The following is a 15,831-nucleotide window of genomic DNA, read 5'->3' as shown; positions in this document are numbered from 1 at the left end:
GGCGCCAGTGACCTCCATTTCTGGGGGTAATGGATGGATAGCCGGGCATGCAATGATTAATATGCATGCCCGGCTGTCCGTCCATTACCCCCAGGAATTTAATTTTTACCCCATTTGGGGTAATTTACCCCTGTTCCCCGACCAGTGCTATAGAAGCACAATGTGCACTAAAATCTATTTCATCTTTAAATATTGTGTGGGGAAGGGAAAAAATATGGAAAAAATAATAATCACTTCACTGGACACTTCACCAAACCAGTTGCAAACATATCTTTTTCACAATATGTTTAAGTTCGAGTTTTATGTAAATTCCCTCCAATGATATAAATAATGCATTCAAATTAATGTGCTGGAGAGGTTAATTAAGGGTCACGGAGCCAGTCTCTAGGTAAATCAGTTACAATGAGATGACTGCCAAGATAGCAGCAGTGAAATAAATGACATACATATTGAAGAAGATGAAGGCACATAACTGTGATTGCAGTTGAAGACAACAATGAGAAAAAAAAACCTTTCTATAATATTTAGGGGAAAAGCAGCAATATTTTTCCTTTAACAAAACGGTTTATGTGGCGAATGCTGTTCTAGGAGATATATGAAGGTCTTTGGTTCTTTATCGAGAATAATTTTCATTTTCCAGTCAATGCCTATCTTATTTCCTCCACCATTAATTCTACAATGAGGCCTCAACTCTCAATTATATTGGTACAAAGTGGGAAGCAACCCATTCTGACCCAAAAAATTCTGAATTAATAAATGTTCTTTATCAAACTATTACACACATTAACGCACCACAAAGTACAAGATGATTAAAATGGCCCTTTGTTATGGGAACTGGCTTCACATGCCCATACATTGTAATTTCAAGAAAGTTCAATGTCATTCCTTCTTAATTCTTTGAAACTTTGTATTGTGCTACACATTTTCAAGGTTAAACCTAAGCCTTCTACTCAATGTTTTTCAAGTAATTGTATACTAGTGTTTTGAGCAATATGCATGCATGTTACAGCTTTTGATTTGTTTAGATTATGTTATTTAGGAGGCAGCATTGCATATAACCAGCGCAACCAAATATATATGTATAAAAAATATGGCAAGTTACAAAACTTATCAATCTAAATATTTTTCGTAATAGTATCTGAATTCTTTTTTGGTTGTATAATGTTGTGCTGCAATTATCACAATTGTGCTGTAACTGACACTAACCATTCAGACACTACAGATTGTAAAATGTATGAGCTCTTTGTCCTTTAATGTTAAATAAACCTTTTCGTGCTGCAACATTATGTTACATATTCTGTTTTATTATTCTGATAAGGTATTACTGATGACCAGAAATCCATCACAGGTCACTTTATATGTATGTGTGAATATGTGTATACAGTGTGCGCAGATAGCATTGTCATTGTATATGTTTTCTTAAAACAAAACATATCTTGAATTGAATGCACATCTGTTATTAGTGGTTGTATAACTATGCATAAGATATATGAACACGAGAAAACACTGAACCGGATACCAGACTGATCTACACTGAGCCTTTAAGTGACTAGTGAAATCCTCAATCTACTCATTTTAATATGAAGTACTCCTGAAACAAATCTCACAAAATGCTATAAGGTACATTATACAGTAGGCTTATTAATGTTGCTGATTACCTCCCATGGAATATCAACTGAACCAGAATTTACTATTGCCATTTTAGGTGTGAACTACTAATATAGTAATGACTATGGGGTAAATTTACTAAAGTGAGAGTTTTTATAAATGGAGATGCTGCCCATAGCAACCAATCGGATTCTAGCTATTATCTTCTAGATTAGAAGGTGCTAGTTAAATGTTAAGTACAATCTGATTGGTTGCTATGGGCAACATCTCAACTTTTAAAAAAACTCACACTTTAGTAAATATACCCTTATGTATCACTATATACAATAATCAGGAGTGTCAAACATGCAGCCTTCCAGGTGCAGTGGAACTAAACATCTCAGCATGCATTGCCACAATTTTGCTATTAGGGCATGATAAAACTGTGACAGGGCATGCTGGGATATAGTTCCACAGAAGTTGGAGGGCCGCATGTTTGACACCCCCGAGTACATGAACTATAGTGCTAATATGGACACAATTGATATCTATCACCAGAATTTTTTTATTCAAATGAGGAAAGAATGAGCTAATTCATCACAATAGGATATTAGCAATAAACTAGGTAATTGCAGTAGGATCATGATGGGGTTCTGGGTTTAGGGGTCTATTTACTAAGATGTGTTAGGAGATAAAGGCCCTCATTCAGACCCACTCGTGAGCGGCTGTACGCTCGCAAGTGGGTCGATGGTCCCCACTGCACATGCGCACGACGGAGGGAGCTCCGTCCTGCGCATGCGTGAGACCCGACGAGCGAAGGACTTTCCTTCGCTCGGAGTGTTTCATCAAAGGGGGCGTGCTGTCGATGGTGACTGACAGCACGCCCCCTTTGGTGGGCATGCCGGGGGCGTGCCTGCCAGATGGAGGCGTTCCCAAGGGAACGCCTACCGTCTGAAGCCGGCCCCACTGACATCACTAGTGATGTCAGTGGGAGTGATTTTGGCTCTGATAGAGCCAAAATCACTCCTGGCCTTGCGGTTGAAAAACCCAATCGCAGGCTTTTGCTCGCAGTTTCGATGGTCGCGATGGCCAAGACCGTCGCGACCATCATTTTGCACGCTCGTATATGCTGTGGGTGGTGACCCACAGCTATACGAGCGTCCAGGAGGACGCTCCATATTAATGGAGGTGGGCCCTGATTCAGAGCGAGCGCTATGGTCAGAGCGTCCGGCTCTGAATCAGGGCCAAAGTGAACGGTGATAAGGTACCAGCCAATCAGCTCCTAACTGCCATTTTTCAAACACAGCCTGTGACATGGCAGTTAGGAGCTGATTGGCTGGTACCTTATCACCGTTCACTTTATCTCCTAACACAGCTTAGTAAATAGACCCCTTAGTCTCTTAGTAATGACAGATTACTGCTAATAAAAATAGCAACGTAAATCTGTATTCATTCTTATAGCTTCCTGCAAATATCAAGATAAATAAATATTTCCATCTACATTCTCCAAATTGTCATTTTTCTTTCTATTACATGTATTATTCATAACACAATAGTTCATATTTAAACAGTAGACTATATATAATTATATACATAACAGATATATTTTTGTAAAGGCTTTATGGAAATCAGACGGAACTAAAGAAAATTACAATCTTTCTAAAGTATAAAATGATCTCAGTATAATAACCGGCATAATTCAGACATTATGCATATAGATGTGGATAACCAGTGATGGAAGGGAACAAAATATTATAATGTTCACACTTTGACAATCAAACTAAAGAATGACCTTATATATACATAGTATATATAGATACTAGGTACTAGAAGTTACAATACAACATAAGCAAAACTATGGGTATTCAATTACAGTACGTACCAAAAAAATTATATTTTCTTCTCTCCACAATTTAATAAGAGAAGCCTAAATAAGCAGCACAATAGAATAAACCAATAGATGCAAACAAACTGATATATTCCACCATCCAAATATACAGTCACTTTTATTTTGCTCTAAAATCTTTTAATCCATGACACATACCAGATATGTTAGTGGATACTAAAAGAACTGAGGTGCAGGTCAAAAGTTAAACTGCATTGCAAATTGCAATTTAGCATTTGTTTCAGTTTTTGCAAATGCTACTAATGAACCCGACCTTTAATGGAGTTCATATCCATAGAGATGAAGCCATTGCTGTATAATCGTTTCACCTCTTTGAACTTTCACATCTTTCTTGCCACTGAGCATAGAATAAAATATTTATTACAAAGAGAGAACATCAGGCTTTTTGGCAATTTAATTCAAGTAATTAAACACTGATGTCCCTAAAGGCAGAGAACAGGAATGATACAACCAATTCTGACTGACATTATGTATAAATTGCATGTGGAAAGCAGGACATTTTCTCCTTTATTTTGCCCCAAATGTTTGCAAACAAACACCTTAAAATTAGGGATGTGCAGTCTCGGATTAGTTCGGATTTTCCCGCCAAATTTGAATTTTTCCTGCCAAAGAAAGGGTCTCAGAAAGAGGCAAAACATCATCTTTCATGGGCAAACATCATCATTCCTGGAGAAAAGTCCATGAAAGATGATGTTTGTCCATGAAAGATGATGTTTTGCCTCTTTCTGAGACCCGATTTTTGGTGGGAAAAATCCATATTTGGCGGGAAAATCCAAACTAATCCGAGCCTGCACATCCCTACTTAAAATGTACTCAATGAAAAAATTAGAGATTGCTTAACATTGGATTATAATAAATGACAGATTATTTTGTATTACCTCATCCAATTCCATTTCATCTGGACTCTTATCAGGCTTCATAAACTTTCCACGTGCTTTTTTCAAAGGGACAATAACAATGTAATAGCCTCTGAAAAATATAAAGTGTTGGTTTTAGACCATATAGTACAAGATAAAAAAAAACCTGATATCATATATAAGAAAAAGAGTGAAGGACTAAGACAAGAAGAAAATAAAAACAATAGAAAAATATTTAGAGTTTTTATTATAACAATTTCTGTACAATTGCACATATGATCTGTGTATTTCATTTTCATGGTGAGACACAGAGAATTTGCATGCTGCACACATTACCATAAGATAATTCTGTGAATTAATTACAGCTTGGGTAGTTCTTCTGCTACAATGCACCTGTAATGGCATACCTTTGAATGAGGTACAATATTTCATACTACACTGCAGGCAGCTACTCATTAATTGTAAAATTTAGCCAATGAGCACTAGAGCCAACTAAATTAATACTAATGTTTATCTGTCTTACCTCTAACACTAGTATAAAAGAGGTCTACTTATGACATTGAGAAAAAACCCTTTCCCCAATAATTTTCCTGGAGAAAGGACTTATCTCATCTTCTCTCAATTAACAAATGAACATTTTACCATTAGAGATTTCTAAGGTCATAACCAATTTTGTGCCACTTACCGTGAACCCCATAGACCTTTATGGGCACGAGTCTATTTAATATGATGATATTAGCTATATCAGGCCATGAGGAAAAGCACTGTTTCATCTCTATGAGTGGCGCACATAATTAGCAGTGGCTCCTACCCTCTTAGATGAGGGGGGCTACTGCTGCCTGCACTGCAGGTCAGAGAAGAGGCATAGACCATTGTCCTGGTGCTTGAGCACCAGCAGGGGGCAGTGGGATCTGGCAGGGGGCAGTGGGACCGTGTATGTGCATTCCACCGGTTTCTAGGGACTGCAGCGGCTGCAGACCCTAGAAGTCGAGGAGCGTTGTCCGAAAGGCAGAAAAGAGGCTCCTCCCACTGGGACTGCCTGTCCTGTGTGTGATTAGCAGGTAGTGCTTCCAATGGGAAGCCATTGCCAGTCACAGTGTAGCTAGTGCAGTCACAGACTACAACTGGCTCACTTGAGGTAACATACTTTACTGGAGGGGCCCCAGCATGGCAAGTTACAATGAAAGCTCATTATGTAAAGCTGTGACAAGCAATGATACATAAAGATTCTAACTGCAGGTATTCTGACCTCAAAATCTCCAAACATTGAATTATTTATGGCAATTATTTTATATATTATTATAGCATGTGAAATCAAATTAATATAAAATGTACAATCAACTTCTGTGTAGTACTCAGTTAGCACATGCGTTCCAGTAATACTGTTTTTCCACTGTACAAACCAGTAATGTAACAGGAAGAGGTGACAGCGCACACAGATATACAATTGTTGCATATCAAATGAATCAGTGCAGTGTCCTGGTGCGACGTAGTAGCATTGTAACTAAGACACATTTTTGGGTGAAAAAGATGCAAAATAGACGCTTGGCACGAGCAGAGTTGCATGGGACCTGGTGCGTGGAGAGCGGCTGTTTGGCATGACTGCAGCAATAGTGTATGAGGATACATCTCATATATATTGTCCCCCTTGACTAAATCAAAATGTTGATGGTGTATGTTATTATCTGTGCATAATATTCCAGGAATAGTCAAGCGTTCTTGTTTCAGACACTGAAAATCTTTTACATTGGAACACTTGTTGTGACAGCCAAACTAGAGTAACTTGTAGCAAAGAATAATGGGGAAAGAGTCAGTAAGTAATTGTGTTACTGTCTTTGTGCACAAATGGAAAGGTATGCAGTGAGATTTTATGGACTGAGTAATGTTCCTGTGAAAGAGCACGCCAGTTTTCTGATTAAAAATAAATGGAAACCCTGCAAAGTATACATAACGTTAGATACTGTCAATCAATCACTCCCTTTCCCTTGTACACCGATGACAGGAGTTGACAGAAAGAAGATTCTTGAACAGTTGTATGAACTAAATTTGCCAAAATATGAATGTGTCTGTCTGTGCGATTTAGCATCATCCATTGTGTTTTAGAGCAATTTACTATCTGTTGTTTGTGTTATTTGTCATATGCATTTGGCATATGGTAACTGATGACAGGGAAATGAAAAACAGACGTGAAATGAGACTTACTTTATTTTTTCACTTGCAAGGACTTCAGGCAGCTCCACGGTTATCATACCATCTGAGTTGGTTTTTCCAATGAAAACAGGCTTTGTGCGCAGAACATCGGGTGCTGTTATTGCTGCCACTCTGTGCTGTAGACCTCCAGCACTATTTCCACGATTAGTGAGAACAAAAGAGTACGATGTTTCTGGTTTTAGTTTGGTGATGAGTGCCTGTGTTGCTCTACCATCGACTTCAGCAGATTTTTTCCCATCATCATATAGAATCTTATATAAGAAAAATGAAGTATTATGAGATATTTTATAGTTGCTTATTATTTTAGGTTGGCTTTACGGCAGCTACAGACAATACAAACACAGATTTACAGTGTATGGGGAATATACGGTGTGTGTTATTGTGTCACCACTTGTTTAAGCATCAGTAAAGATGGTGTAGTACAAATGTAAGCATTATGATGAATACATTGATTTTTATGGCTGTGATGTTTCCCAAACTCATTCCTCAGGGAGCAATAACTGTGCATGTTTTCCGGTCTCCTCACAGAATTACAAGTGTAAGCCAGCAATGAATACTTCTGTGCACCAACTAGGAAAAATGGAAATCATGGACTCTTAGTGCTCCCTGAGGAATGAGTTTCTGAAACACTGCTTTAAAGTATATCCATATATGGCTGCTTCTGAGTTGGGAGTACACAAAAAAGCAAGTAACTTTTGTATCTGGAACAAACCTTGTTATAATGCAAGGTGTGCAATACATTTATTATATTTTGCATGCAGGGTAAATACTTGCTGCTTTTGCATGTAGCACACAAATACTGGACAGCTTCATTTTACACAATTCAGATTTGAGTTTGGACACACCCCTCTCAAATCTGAATCTCTCTGCACATGTTACATCTGCCCCACCTGCAGTGCAACATGGTTTTACCAAAGTTACTAGCTTTTTGTTGGTTTACTCCCAACTAATGCTGAGTACACACTTGACATATATATCTGCAGATCGAGTAATCTGCAGATATATCTGCAGATAACATATCTCTGGTACACACTGGCCGACGGGCACCCGATATATTGGCCGATCAATGGATCGGCCAATATGCCTGCCAGTGTGTACCCAGCATTAGAAACAGCCCCATAGAGGAGAATCCAATTAGGCATCCTGACCAATTCAGTAATAGGCCTTAGTCCGCCTATTAAACTACAAAGGAGCACTTTTCCTTGCAGCTTCAGGAGCTGCGTAGAAAACTCAGCGAGACGAGGCAGCCTCTGGGGTTTACCGAGCGGGGAAAACTCATTGATTCTGCACTTTACGCAGTATCAATGGTTTAGCTTGTGTTAACCCCTAGTTTACCGTGTGGGGAAAGACTAATTAATTAAATAGCTTTTTCCGCAGGTGCGATCAATTAGCTGCAGGGCATATCCCGTGATTAATTGAATTCCCCCCATTGTGTAGTACTATTCAATTTTATTTATTAAAATGTATACATTTTAACCTGATTTAGCCATCATGCTAATGTCAACCACTGTGATAGCCAAAGTTAGATAATTTAAGATAGCTTCTGTAAGTTACACTTTATAGTTTTATTTTTTTTTAAAACAATTATATTACCAAAAAGAACACCATATACAACATATAAGATGTAGAATTACATAATCACTGAGGCAGACCATGCTTTTATAGTATTATTTTATTATAAAAATAACACCCCCTACAGTACGTACTGTATATAAGAGGACTTTGAGGTCATTCCTGATATTCTTATAATCTACAGTAGTGTAAGCAGTAATGATGATGTCACTATTTCCTACTATGAAATTATACTTTTTGCATGACTCACTGTCATTTATAGATTGAAAAATATGCCAATAAAGACAATCATTGGAATATTCACTTAAATCCACTCACACCGTATTTTAATTTAAGGCCTCTTGCTTAATAGAAGTTGTGCTAGTTCGCCTGGGTCTATATAAAACATGAACTGAGCACATCTGTTTTGGGAGGAGAGTCCATTCATCTAATTTATTTCGGTTAATATACAACACCAGACAGAAAATATGAAAAGAGTGCCTCATTGTATAGCCCAGTAGTTTTATACAGGACAGCAATATGAGATGACTTCAAACATCCTTATTGTATACTAGATTAATTATGTAACTTTTTATAAGACACAACTGATTTTAATATTAAAGGAAAGTTAACATATGGGTATTGAATTACATACTGTATATATGTAAAGCACCACAATACTGGTATTATTTTATATTATTCCTATTTGTTCAAAATTTACATTATAAGGTGGATGAACACAACACATTATTTATCATGGAGGAGGCAGCTGGATGTAAATGCCTGGAAAAAGTATCACATGGATGTGCGTGTCACATGATCAGTGCGCATCCATCCCAGGGACACAGGCATATTTATTATAGTGGCAAGGTGTGTGGAGAACACGGGCCCCTGAGTCCAGGCAGGGAGCCCCGCACTGCACTCCCTGCACCCGAAGTATACTTACCTCACTCCGGCAAGCCGGTCTCTCCTCCTCCTCTGCAGCGCCAACTTCCCAGTTACATCTACAGGAAGATGGCACTACACAGTTACAACAAAGACTCTAACACTGTGCCAGAGCCTTTGCTCTCCAGTGCGCATGAGTCATCTTTTTCCGAATATCACTGGGAGGATGACAGAGAGAAGGGACCCGCTTGCCGGAGCAAGGTATGATGCCTGTTGGGTGGGAGGGCTGCTCAAATGAGGGGGTCCGCTGTACACGGGCCCCCTAGGGTGTTAATATGCCCCTGCCTAGGAATGTCCTCTTCAGCCATGTACACCCAGTTGTTGCTAAGTACCCGATACATACACAATACATAATAAGATGTAGCTGGGGGTTTGTGTACTTTTTAAACAATTATGTATTTTTACTAAATGTTTTTAGTTTTGTGTTTGGAAAACCCAGCAAACTTACTTTGAAGGGCAATGCAGAGTTGTAATTTTCTGGAATCTCCCATGACAGTAACACCGATGTCTTCATAACAACTTTTACATGAAAATTTTTTGCGAACACTGCTGGAAAATTAAGAAAAATGTATTTAAACTATTCTTTAAAGCAGTATACCTATCTCCTGCTGAAACATTATGGTGTATGTATTAGATGAAGGAGAAATGGGATTAAGGAAATCCTGTACTGTGCTTGTCGTTGCTCCAGCAAAGTTAATTTGTTACCTTACCTGAAAGAGGAAGAAACGAGTCAAAGGCCAACTGAATACTAATGTCTTACAAACATATTAAGGTTCATGTACATTACCTTATGGAATTGCAGCCCTAATTATATAAGTAGTATCATCAGGATAAGCAACTACTTCGGCACCCTGATGTCCAAAGAAAAGATATTCCTCTAAGGAAGAAAGCCTTAAGCAGACAAATCCTACCTTGATCTACTGGAAGCGTCCTGAATTGGACACTTGGGCTAAATGGACCAGGACCCTTGATTGTATAAGCACGTATTTTAACATCATAAATGGTATCAGGTTTTAATGCAGTAAGAGTCACGGTTGTGTCAGCAGGAACAATATGCACTTCAATTGGATGACTTGGATTGTTGATATCCCTGTATAGGAGGGTGTATTTTGTTATTACACCATTCCTTTCTGCAAGGATGGGAGGTTGCCAAGTTATTTGCACTGATGTTGATGACATGCTCTCGGACTGAAGGTTTTGAGGAAATCCATTTGGTATCTCCTCTGGAATAGTTATTTCTTGGATATTCTCTTCCCCAAAGCCCACTTTGTTTCTGGCTGATAACTTAAAAACATAAGATGCTCCTTTGTGAATTTCTTTGGCAGTGAAGTGGTCTTCTTTCTCTGAGAACTCTAGAGTGGTGAGAATGTTCATATCTCTGCGACCATACTTCAGACGATAACCCATGATTGGGCCAAAGGTTTCCACAGGTGCATACCACTGAATGAGAGCAGTGTTCATCTGAGTGTGGTTGATAACAAGCCGAGGTTTCCCTGGAACTGCAACAAAAAAATAATTTTAATGTAACTACTATGTTCTTTATACCTTGTTGATATCATAGCAGTGCTGTGTTTAGTTTTTTGTGCCTGGTATTGGAAACTGCAGTCCAGAAACCTGGAATATTAGATTTGCTACATACACAACCAAGAGTATATCCGCACATGAATCATAGATATATACCCCTCTTGTATTTATCAAGTCAATGTTAATTTTCAATCAGTTCTGTGAGGGGAGGTGCTCCAAAGAATAAATATAATATTACAAAGCACAAAAACAGATGAAAAGTATTCTTATAAAGAGCACTCTAATTTAATCGCAATTGTCTTCAGGATTCTAGAAATAATATTAAAACGTAACTTTTATTACAAAATTTTAAAGGCGAAATACAAATCACAAATTGATATAAAAAATTATTGTCCAAATGGACATTACATTTAAATTCTTATGACTGTGGAAGCTGGTAATGCAGAGTAATTAGATGTCCTTGTGTGTCAATACCCCTACAATGCCTTCTAACAATACTTCAATCATGCATCTGGGTATTATATAGATTGGACTAAGGGGGTCATTCAGACCCGTTCGCGAGCAAAAGACGCTAGCAAACGGGTCGATGTTCCCCCACTGCGCATGCGCATGACGGAGGGAGCTCCATCGTGTGCATGCGCGAGTCCCGGACTGCGACACCCAAGCTGTCGCTCCGGGTCTCGCACCAAAGGGGGCGTGTTGTCGATGTTGATTGATAGCACGCCCCTTTGGTGGGCGTGCCGGGGGCGTGCCTGCCAGACGGAGGCATTCCCATGGGAACGCCTACCGTCTGGAGCCGGCCCCACTGACATCACTAGTGATGTCAGTGGGAGTGATTTTGGTTCTGATAGAGCCAAAATCACTCCTGGGCTTGCGTCAGCGAGACCCTACCGCAGGGTCTCCGTCGCAAGCCCGATGGTCGCGATGGTCTTGCTGTGGGTGGTCACCCACAGCTATGCAAGCATCCAAGAGGACGTTCCATTTTCAGGGAGGAGGGCCCTGATTCAGAGCGAGCGCTCTGGTCAGAGCGTTCAGCTCTGAATCAGGCCCTAAGTGTCTTATAAACCTCAGAATATTATTATATGGTAGAATAGTAATGACTAAAAGTTCCTAATTAATGACACAATGTGTTATCCTATGCAGCAATATATGTCATTATTATTCAATGACCGGACATAAAGGATGTATTTTAAAGATACATGCACTAGTATCGTTACCTAACTGTAGACCATATACTGTTAATTAGTATAAGGGCTCTTCTTCTTGGGTCACTTATAGCTGTATATGGATTTTGCTAAATATATCTTTATATACAGAATGGAGCAGTGCTGTTGTAGTATTCATATAATCACACTTTTTTTATTGAGTTCAAATCTCAACACATTCACATACATAACAACAGGTTAATTCATATCTTGTAATCAATTCAAGGTTTCCTGTCATATAGATTTACAGGTTTCACCATTTATATAACGTTGTTATGGTGTTTAGAACAATGTTGCTCCTTTTGTGTGATACACTGTAACCATATCAAACTGACTTGTAGCAATGTATCCCATTCACATACACAGCCCAGTATTATAGATAATGTGGGTAATTGTTATTATGATCTTATGCATTCGATACAGAGTGTAGCGTGTAACCTTCTAACATCCACTGCTAGAGCAGTATCAATTAACTGCACTCATAATGTCCATTTGGACAATAATTTTTCATATCAATTTGTTATTTGCATTTTGCCCTTAAAATTTTTTGTGCTTTGTAATATTAGATTTGCATCAGTGACAGTCTCCAGAGCATTCACATGTGCAATCCGGAAGAGAAGGTTGTTAACCCACAAAAGGCCAAAAAAAAAAACCAGGTAGCTGGAGAGGACTTAGGGTCTATTTACTAAGCAGTGTTAGGAGACAGAGTGAAAAGTGATAAGGTACCAGCCAATCCTAACACTGCTTAGTAAATAGACCCCAGAGTTGACAGAATCCTGGGGAGGTGGGGAGCGCCCATAATATTGTGCCTAAACGTGGCTTGACTCCTAATTCCGCAAGTACATTCTGTTTGGTTGCTATAGACAACACCTGCACTTGTCCTCTTCAGACAGTTTTATAAATCTTGCCCTATTTTCTGTGGGGGACTCAATAAATCATACGTATTTCAAATGTATGAATTATTTGTTTTCATGTGTTGATGTGTACTATAACATTTCACTCAGTTGAAATTTATTAGTGCACCGGTCCTGTGCAGTTTATATGTTTGCTTAAAAATGGAATAAAGAGAAAAAAAAACTGTTTAGAGGAAATAATTCAAAATTTTTGTTTTGTGCTTTAACCATTATTAAAACCAATGGAACATAGGCAAACCAATGAGAGTCCAGAGAATTGGAAAAATAACTGCTTCTGGTTTCTTGTGAAGAGATTGCTAGAAGCTGTCATTAAATTATATATGTCATAAATTGCTTTTATTCTAGAGGCAGCCCTCACATTGATGACTAATTTTTTTTAACCTTGATTGGTGGTGCCTCTAAAGAAAATAAAACATACATCCAGACTTTCAAAAGAATAGAATCAGAGGAGAGTTTATTAAAAAGAAAATAACCTTCTCTACCTGGCGGCAAAAGGTGTATCCAGGATACTTTCAGCCTGGTGTGCAATAAATTAAACATAGGTAGACCCTATTAAATAGAAAATAATGTTGAAAAGCCACACAGCATTGCACCTCTACAGGATTACACGTGGAGCTTCCAGTGACATATTTCAAACACTTTATGGAAATGAACAAACGTGTATGTATAATGACTGTTTTTACTGTAGCATTTTATTCTTGGTGATGTAATTGCTTTTAGTGATAAAAAGAAACCTAAAAAAATGTATTCATCTCGAAAAATTAATATTCATGTTATTATAGTATGTGATGTTGATATATGCATATTAGTTTACATTTTAATTGGATTTAACAAATTAAAAATCTTAATTTATATAGTAAGACAACAATTATATTCAGTTAATGACTACAAATGTGTATAATAAGTTACGAAGAATCGGTTACACATGACTATATTAAATCTGTTTTGAAATATACAACAGCTATTTATGAAAATATACGTATTTTTGAAAGATTACTTTTAAGACTACATTTGAGACTTAGAAAATTACATTAATATTGCAAAGTGTACAGTGTGAGTAGAACAATATATGGTTGACAGGGGTGACAAATATCTTTTGCACTACTGAACAGGCTTGGCATAATTTACAGAGGCAGATATAGGGTTCAGGTAGCCCTATGGCACAACATTATGGCCCCCTCCCACCTTCTTTCACAACTGAAACTCAGCCTCCACAGTCGCGGGCAGTTAAGCATAGCTGCAGGCCTGCCCAGCAGGAATGAAAGGCAACTCTGCATAGATATCATGCAAACTCAGGCCCTACCCCTCTTCATGACAGCCTGCCCTGGCTGATCCCAAAGCTGAAGCCTTCCAGCAGACAGCAATTAGGCAGGTAGCCCCAACCTCTCCCACACTCCTGCGTGCAATTGCCATCCTCCAACCTCCACCAACTGGTGCTACATAAAAAAAGGCTCAGTGGCGCTAATGCGGGAGCAGGGCAGGGTCAGTGGTAAATTAAAAATCAATGACAATAATATCAATTTAACAATATAGTATATTTACTAAAGTCAGGCTTGCCTACCCTCCCGATTTGGTCGGGAGCCTCCTGAATATCGAATGTCGCTCCATACCCCCCGGAAAGGCAAGCAAGCCTCCCGGCTGCCGCCTGACCTCCCCCCAACTACTACAAGAAACCCCAGCAGCGGGGGGCCCGATGACGCGATTTGCGCTGAATCGCGTCATCGTGGCTCCGCCCCCTGCTGCACAATGCCAATATTGTCGGGCATTGTGAAGAGGGGGTGGAGCCACAATGACGCGATCATGTGGCTCCGCCCCTAAAACTGCGTCATCGCCCGGCTACGCCCCCCGCTGTGCACAAACATTCAGCTCCCTCCCGGAAAGAGGGAACTGAATGTCGGCATGTATGACTAAAGTGAGAGTTTTTAGAAGTGGAGATATTGCCCATAGCAACCAAACAGAATCTAGCTATTATATTCTAGGAGATGCTAGATAAATGATAAGTAGAAGCTGATTGGTTGCTACGGGCAACATCTCCACTTCTAAAAACCTGCACTAAAGTAAATATGCCCCATGGTCTATTCCTACTATTTACACTCTTCACAAAGAGGAGGCACAAGTCAGGTTTATGTAAATATCTTTAAATGGACACAGGTATATGCATATCTGCAGAACAAAAAAACATTTTTATAGCTTAAAAAGGGCATTTATGTTCAACTCATTAGTCCACAGTTAGATCTGAGTGAAGCTTAGGGCCGTATACAATTAGAGGCGAAAAGTCTGAATCCGCGAAAAAGTATCATCAGGTGGAAACTTTTTGCCGTATTCAATTGCAAAAACTTTTCGCGTACGTGGAAAGTCAATGCAATGTAATGGGCGAAAAAGTTTTGCCAATGTATAGCAGGTGGAAAAAGGACAGAATTGCGGTTTTGGGGTGCAAACTTCGGGAACCACCCTTGGGACAGTCCCCCAAAGATAAACTGTGTCAAAAAAATTTTCAAAAATACTTTAGAACACCCCAAAAAAGTACTATAATTTTGGGGGCGAAAAAGATCAAAGCTGGGGGACAAACTTAAAAACTGGCGAAATAAACTTCTCGGGGGTCCCCAAGTATGGGGAAGGTGTTTTTTTTATTGCAGGTGCTTGCGGAAGGTGGATTTTTAACGTGATTTTAAACTTCACTTTAGCAACTTAAAAATATGCTAATACCCATTTTCATGTACCCCAAATATGCTGGAAGTAGCTATTTAAAAAAAAAAAGCTGCTTAATGCTATTCTTCACCATTTGTGTTACTGCGCTAATTAGCAGCAACTGTCACAACGTAAGTACCCCAAATACCTTCATTAAGACTAATCGGGGGCATCTATAGTGATCTCCAGTGTTAGTGCTTCTTTTGGGCGGTGTCAGGCTGAGTTCCCCATTTGTGACAGGACCTTTCGCCTGCTTCAGTTTCACCGGGTGCCGTTCTGGCGTCCTTTCTAATTGAATACGGCGAATAGCGGGAGCGCGCCCGATACTTTTCCACATGCAATACACGCGATGTAGGCAAAAAGTCTGGCATGCGAAAAAGTATTGCGGGTGCGAAACTAATTGAATACGGCCCTTAGACTTGTTGCCCCTTAGGTCTGGAGAG

At 39.1% G+C, this 15,831-nt stretch overlaps 1 protein-coding gene across 1 annotated transcript in view; it reads right to left on the bottom strand.

The window, feature by feature from the left end:
- Nucleotides 1-15,831, bottom strand: part of PTPRD (protein tyrosine phosphatase receptor type D) — a 359,458-nt gene that overhangs the window by 101,521 nt on the left and 242,106 nt on the right. Inside the window, exons 18-21 of the mRNA XM_088472635.1 lie at nt 9,969-10,556; nt 9,506-9,603; nt 6,553-6,812; nt 4,372-4,462 (exon numbers count right to left, since the gene is read on the bottom strand). Coding sequence (XP_088328761.1) covers nt 4,372-4,462; nt 6,553-6,812; nt 9,506-9,603; nt 9,969-10,556 — 1,037 coding nt within the window. The remainder of the gene's footprint in view (nt 1-4,371; nt 4,463-6,552; nt 6,813-9,505; nt 9,604-9,968; nt 10,557-15,831) is intronic.

The sequence above is a fragment of the Taudactylus pleione genome, unplaced genomic scaffold (assembly GCF_031769625.1).
Source record: "Taudactylus pleione unplaced genomic scaffold, aTauple2 ptg000127l, whole genome shotgun sequence".
NCBI lineage: Eukaryota > Metazoa > Chordata > Amphibia > Anura > Myobatrachidae > Taudactylus > Taudactylus pleione.
The sequence above is the reverse complement of the archived record's forward strand: the minus strand, read 5'-3'. Positions and strand labels throughout refer to the sequence as shown.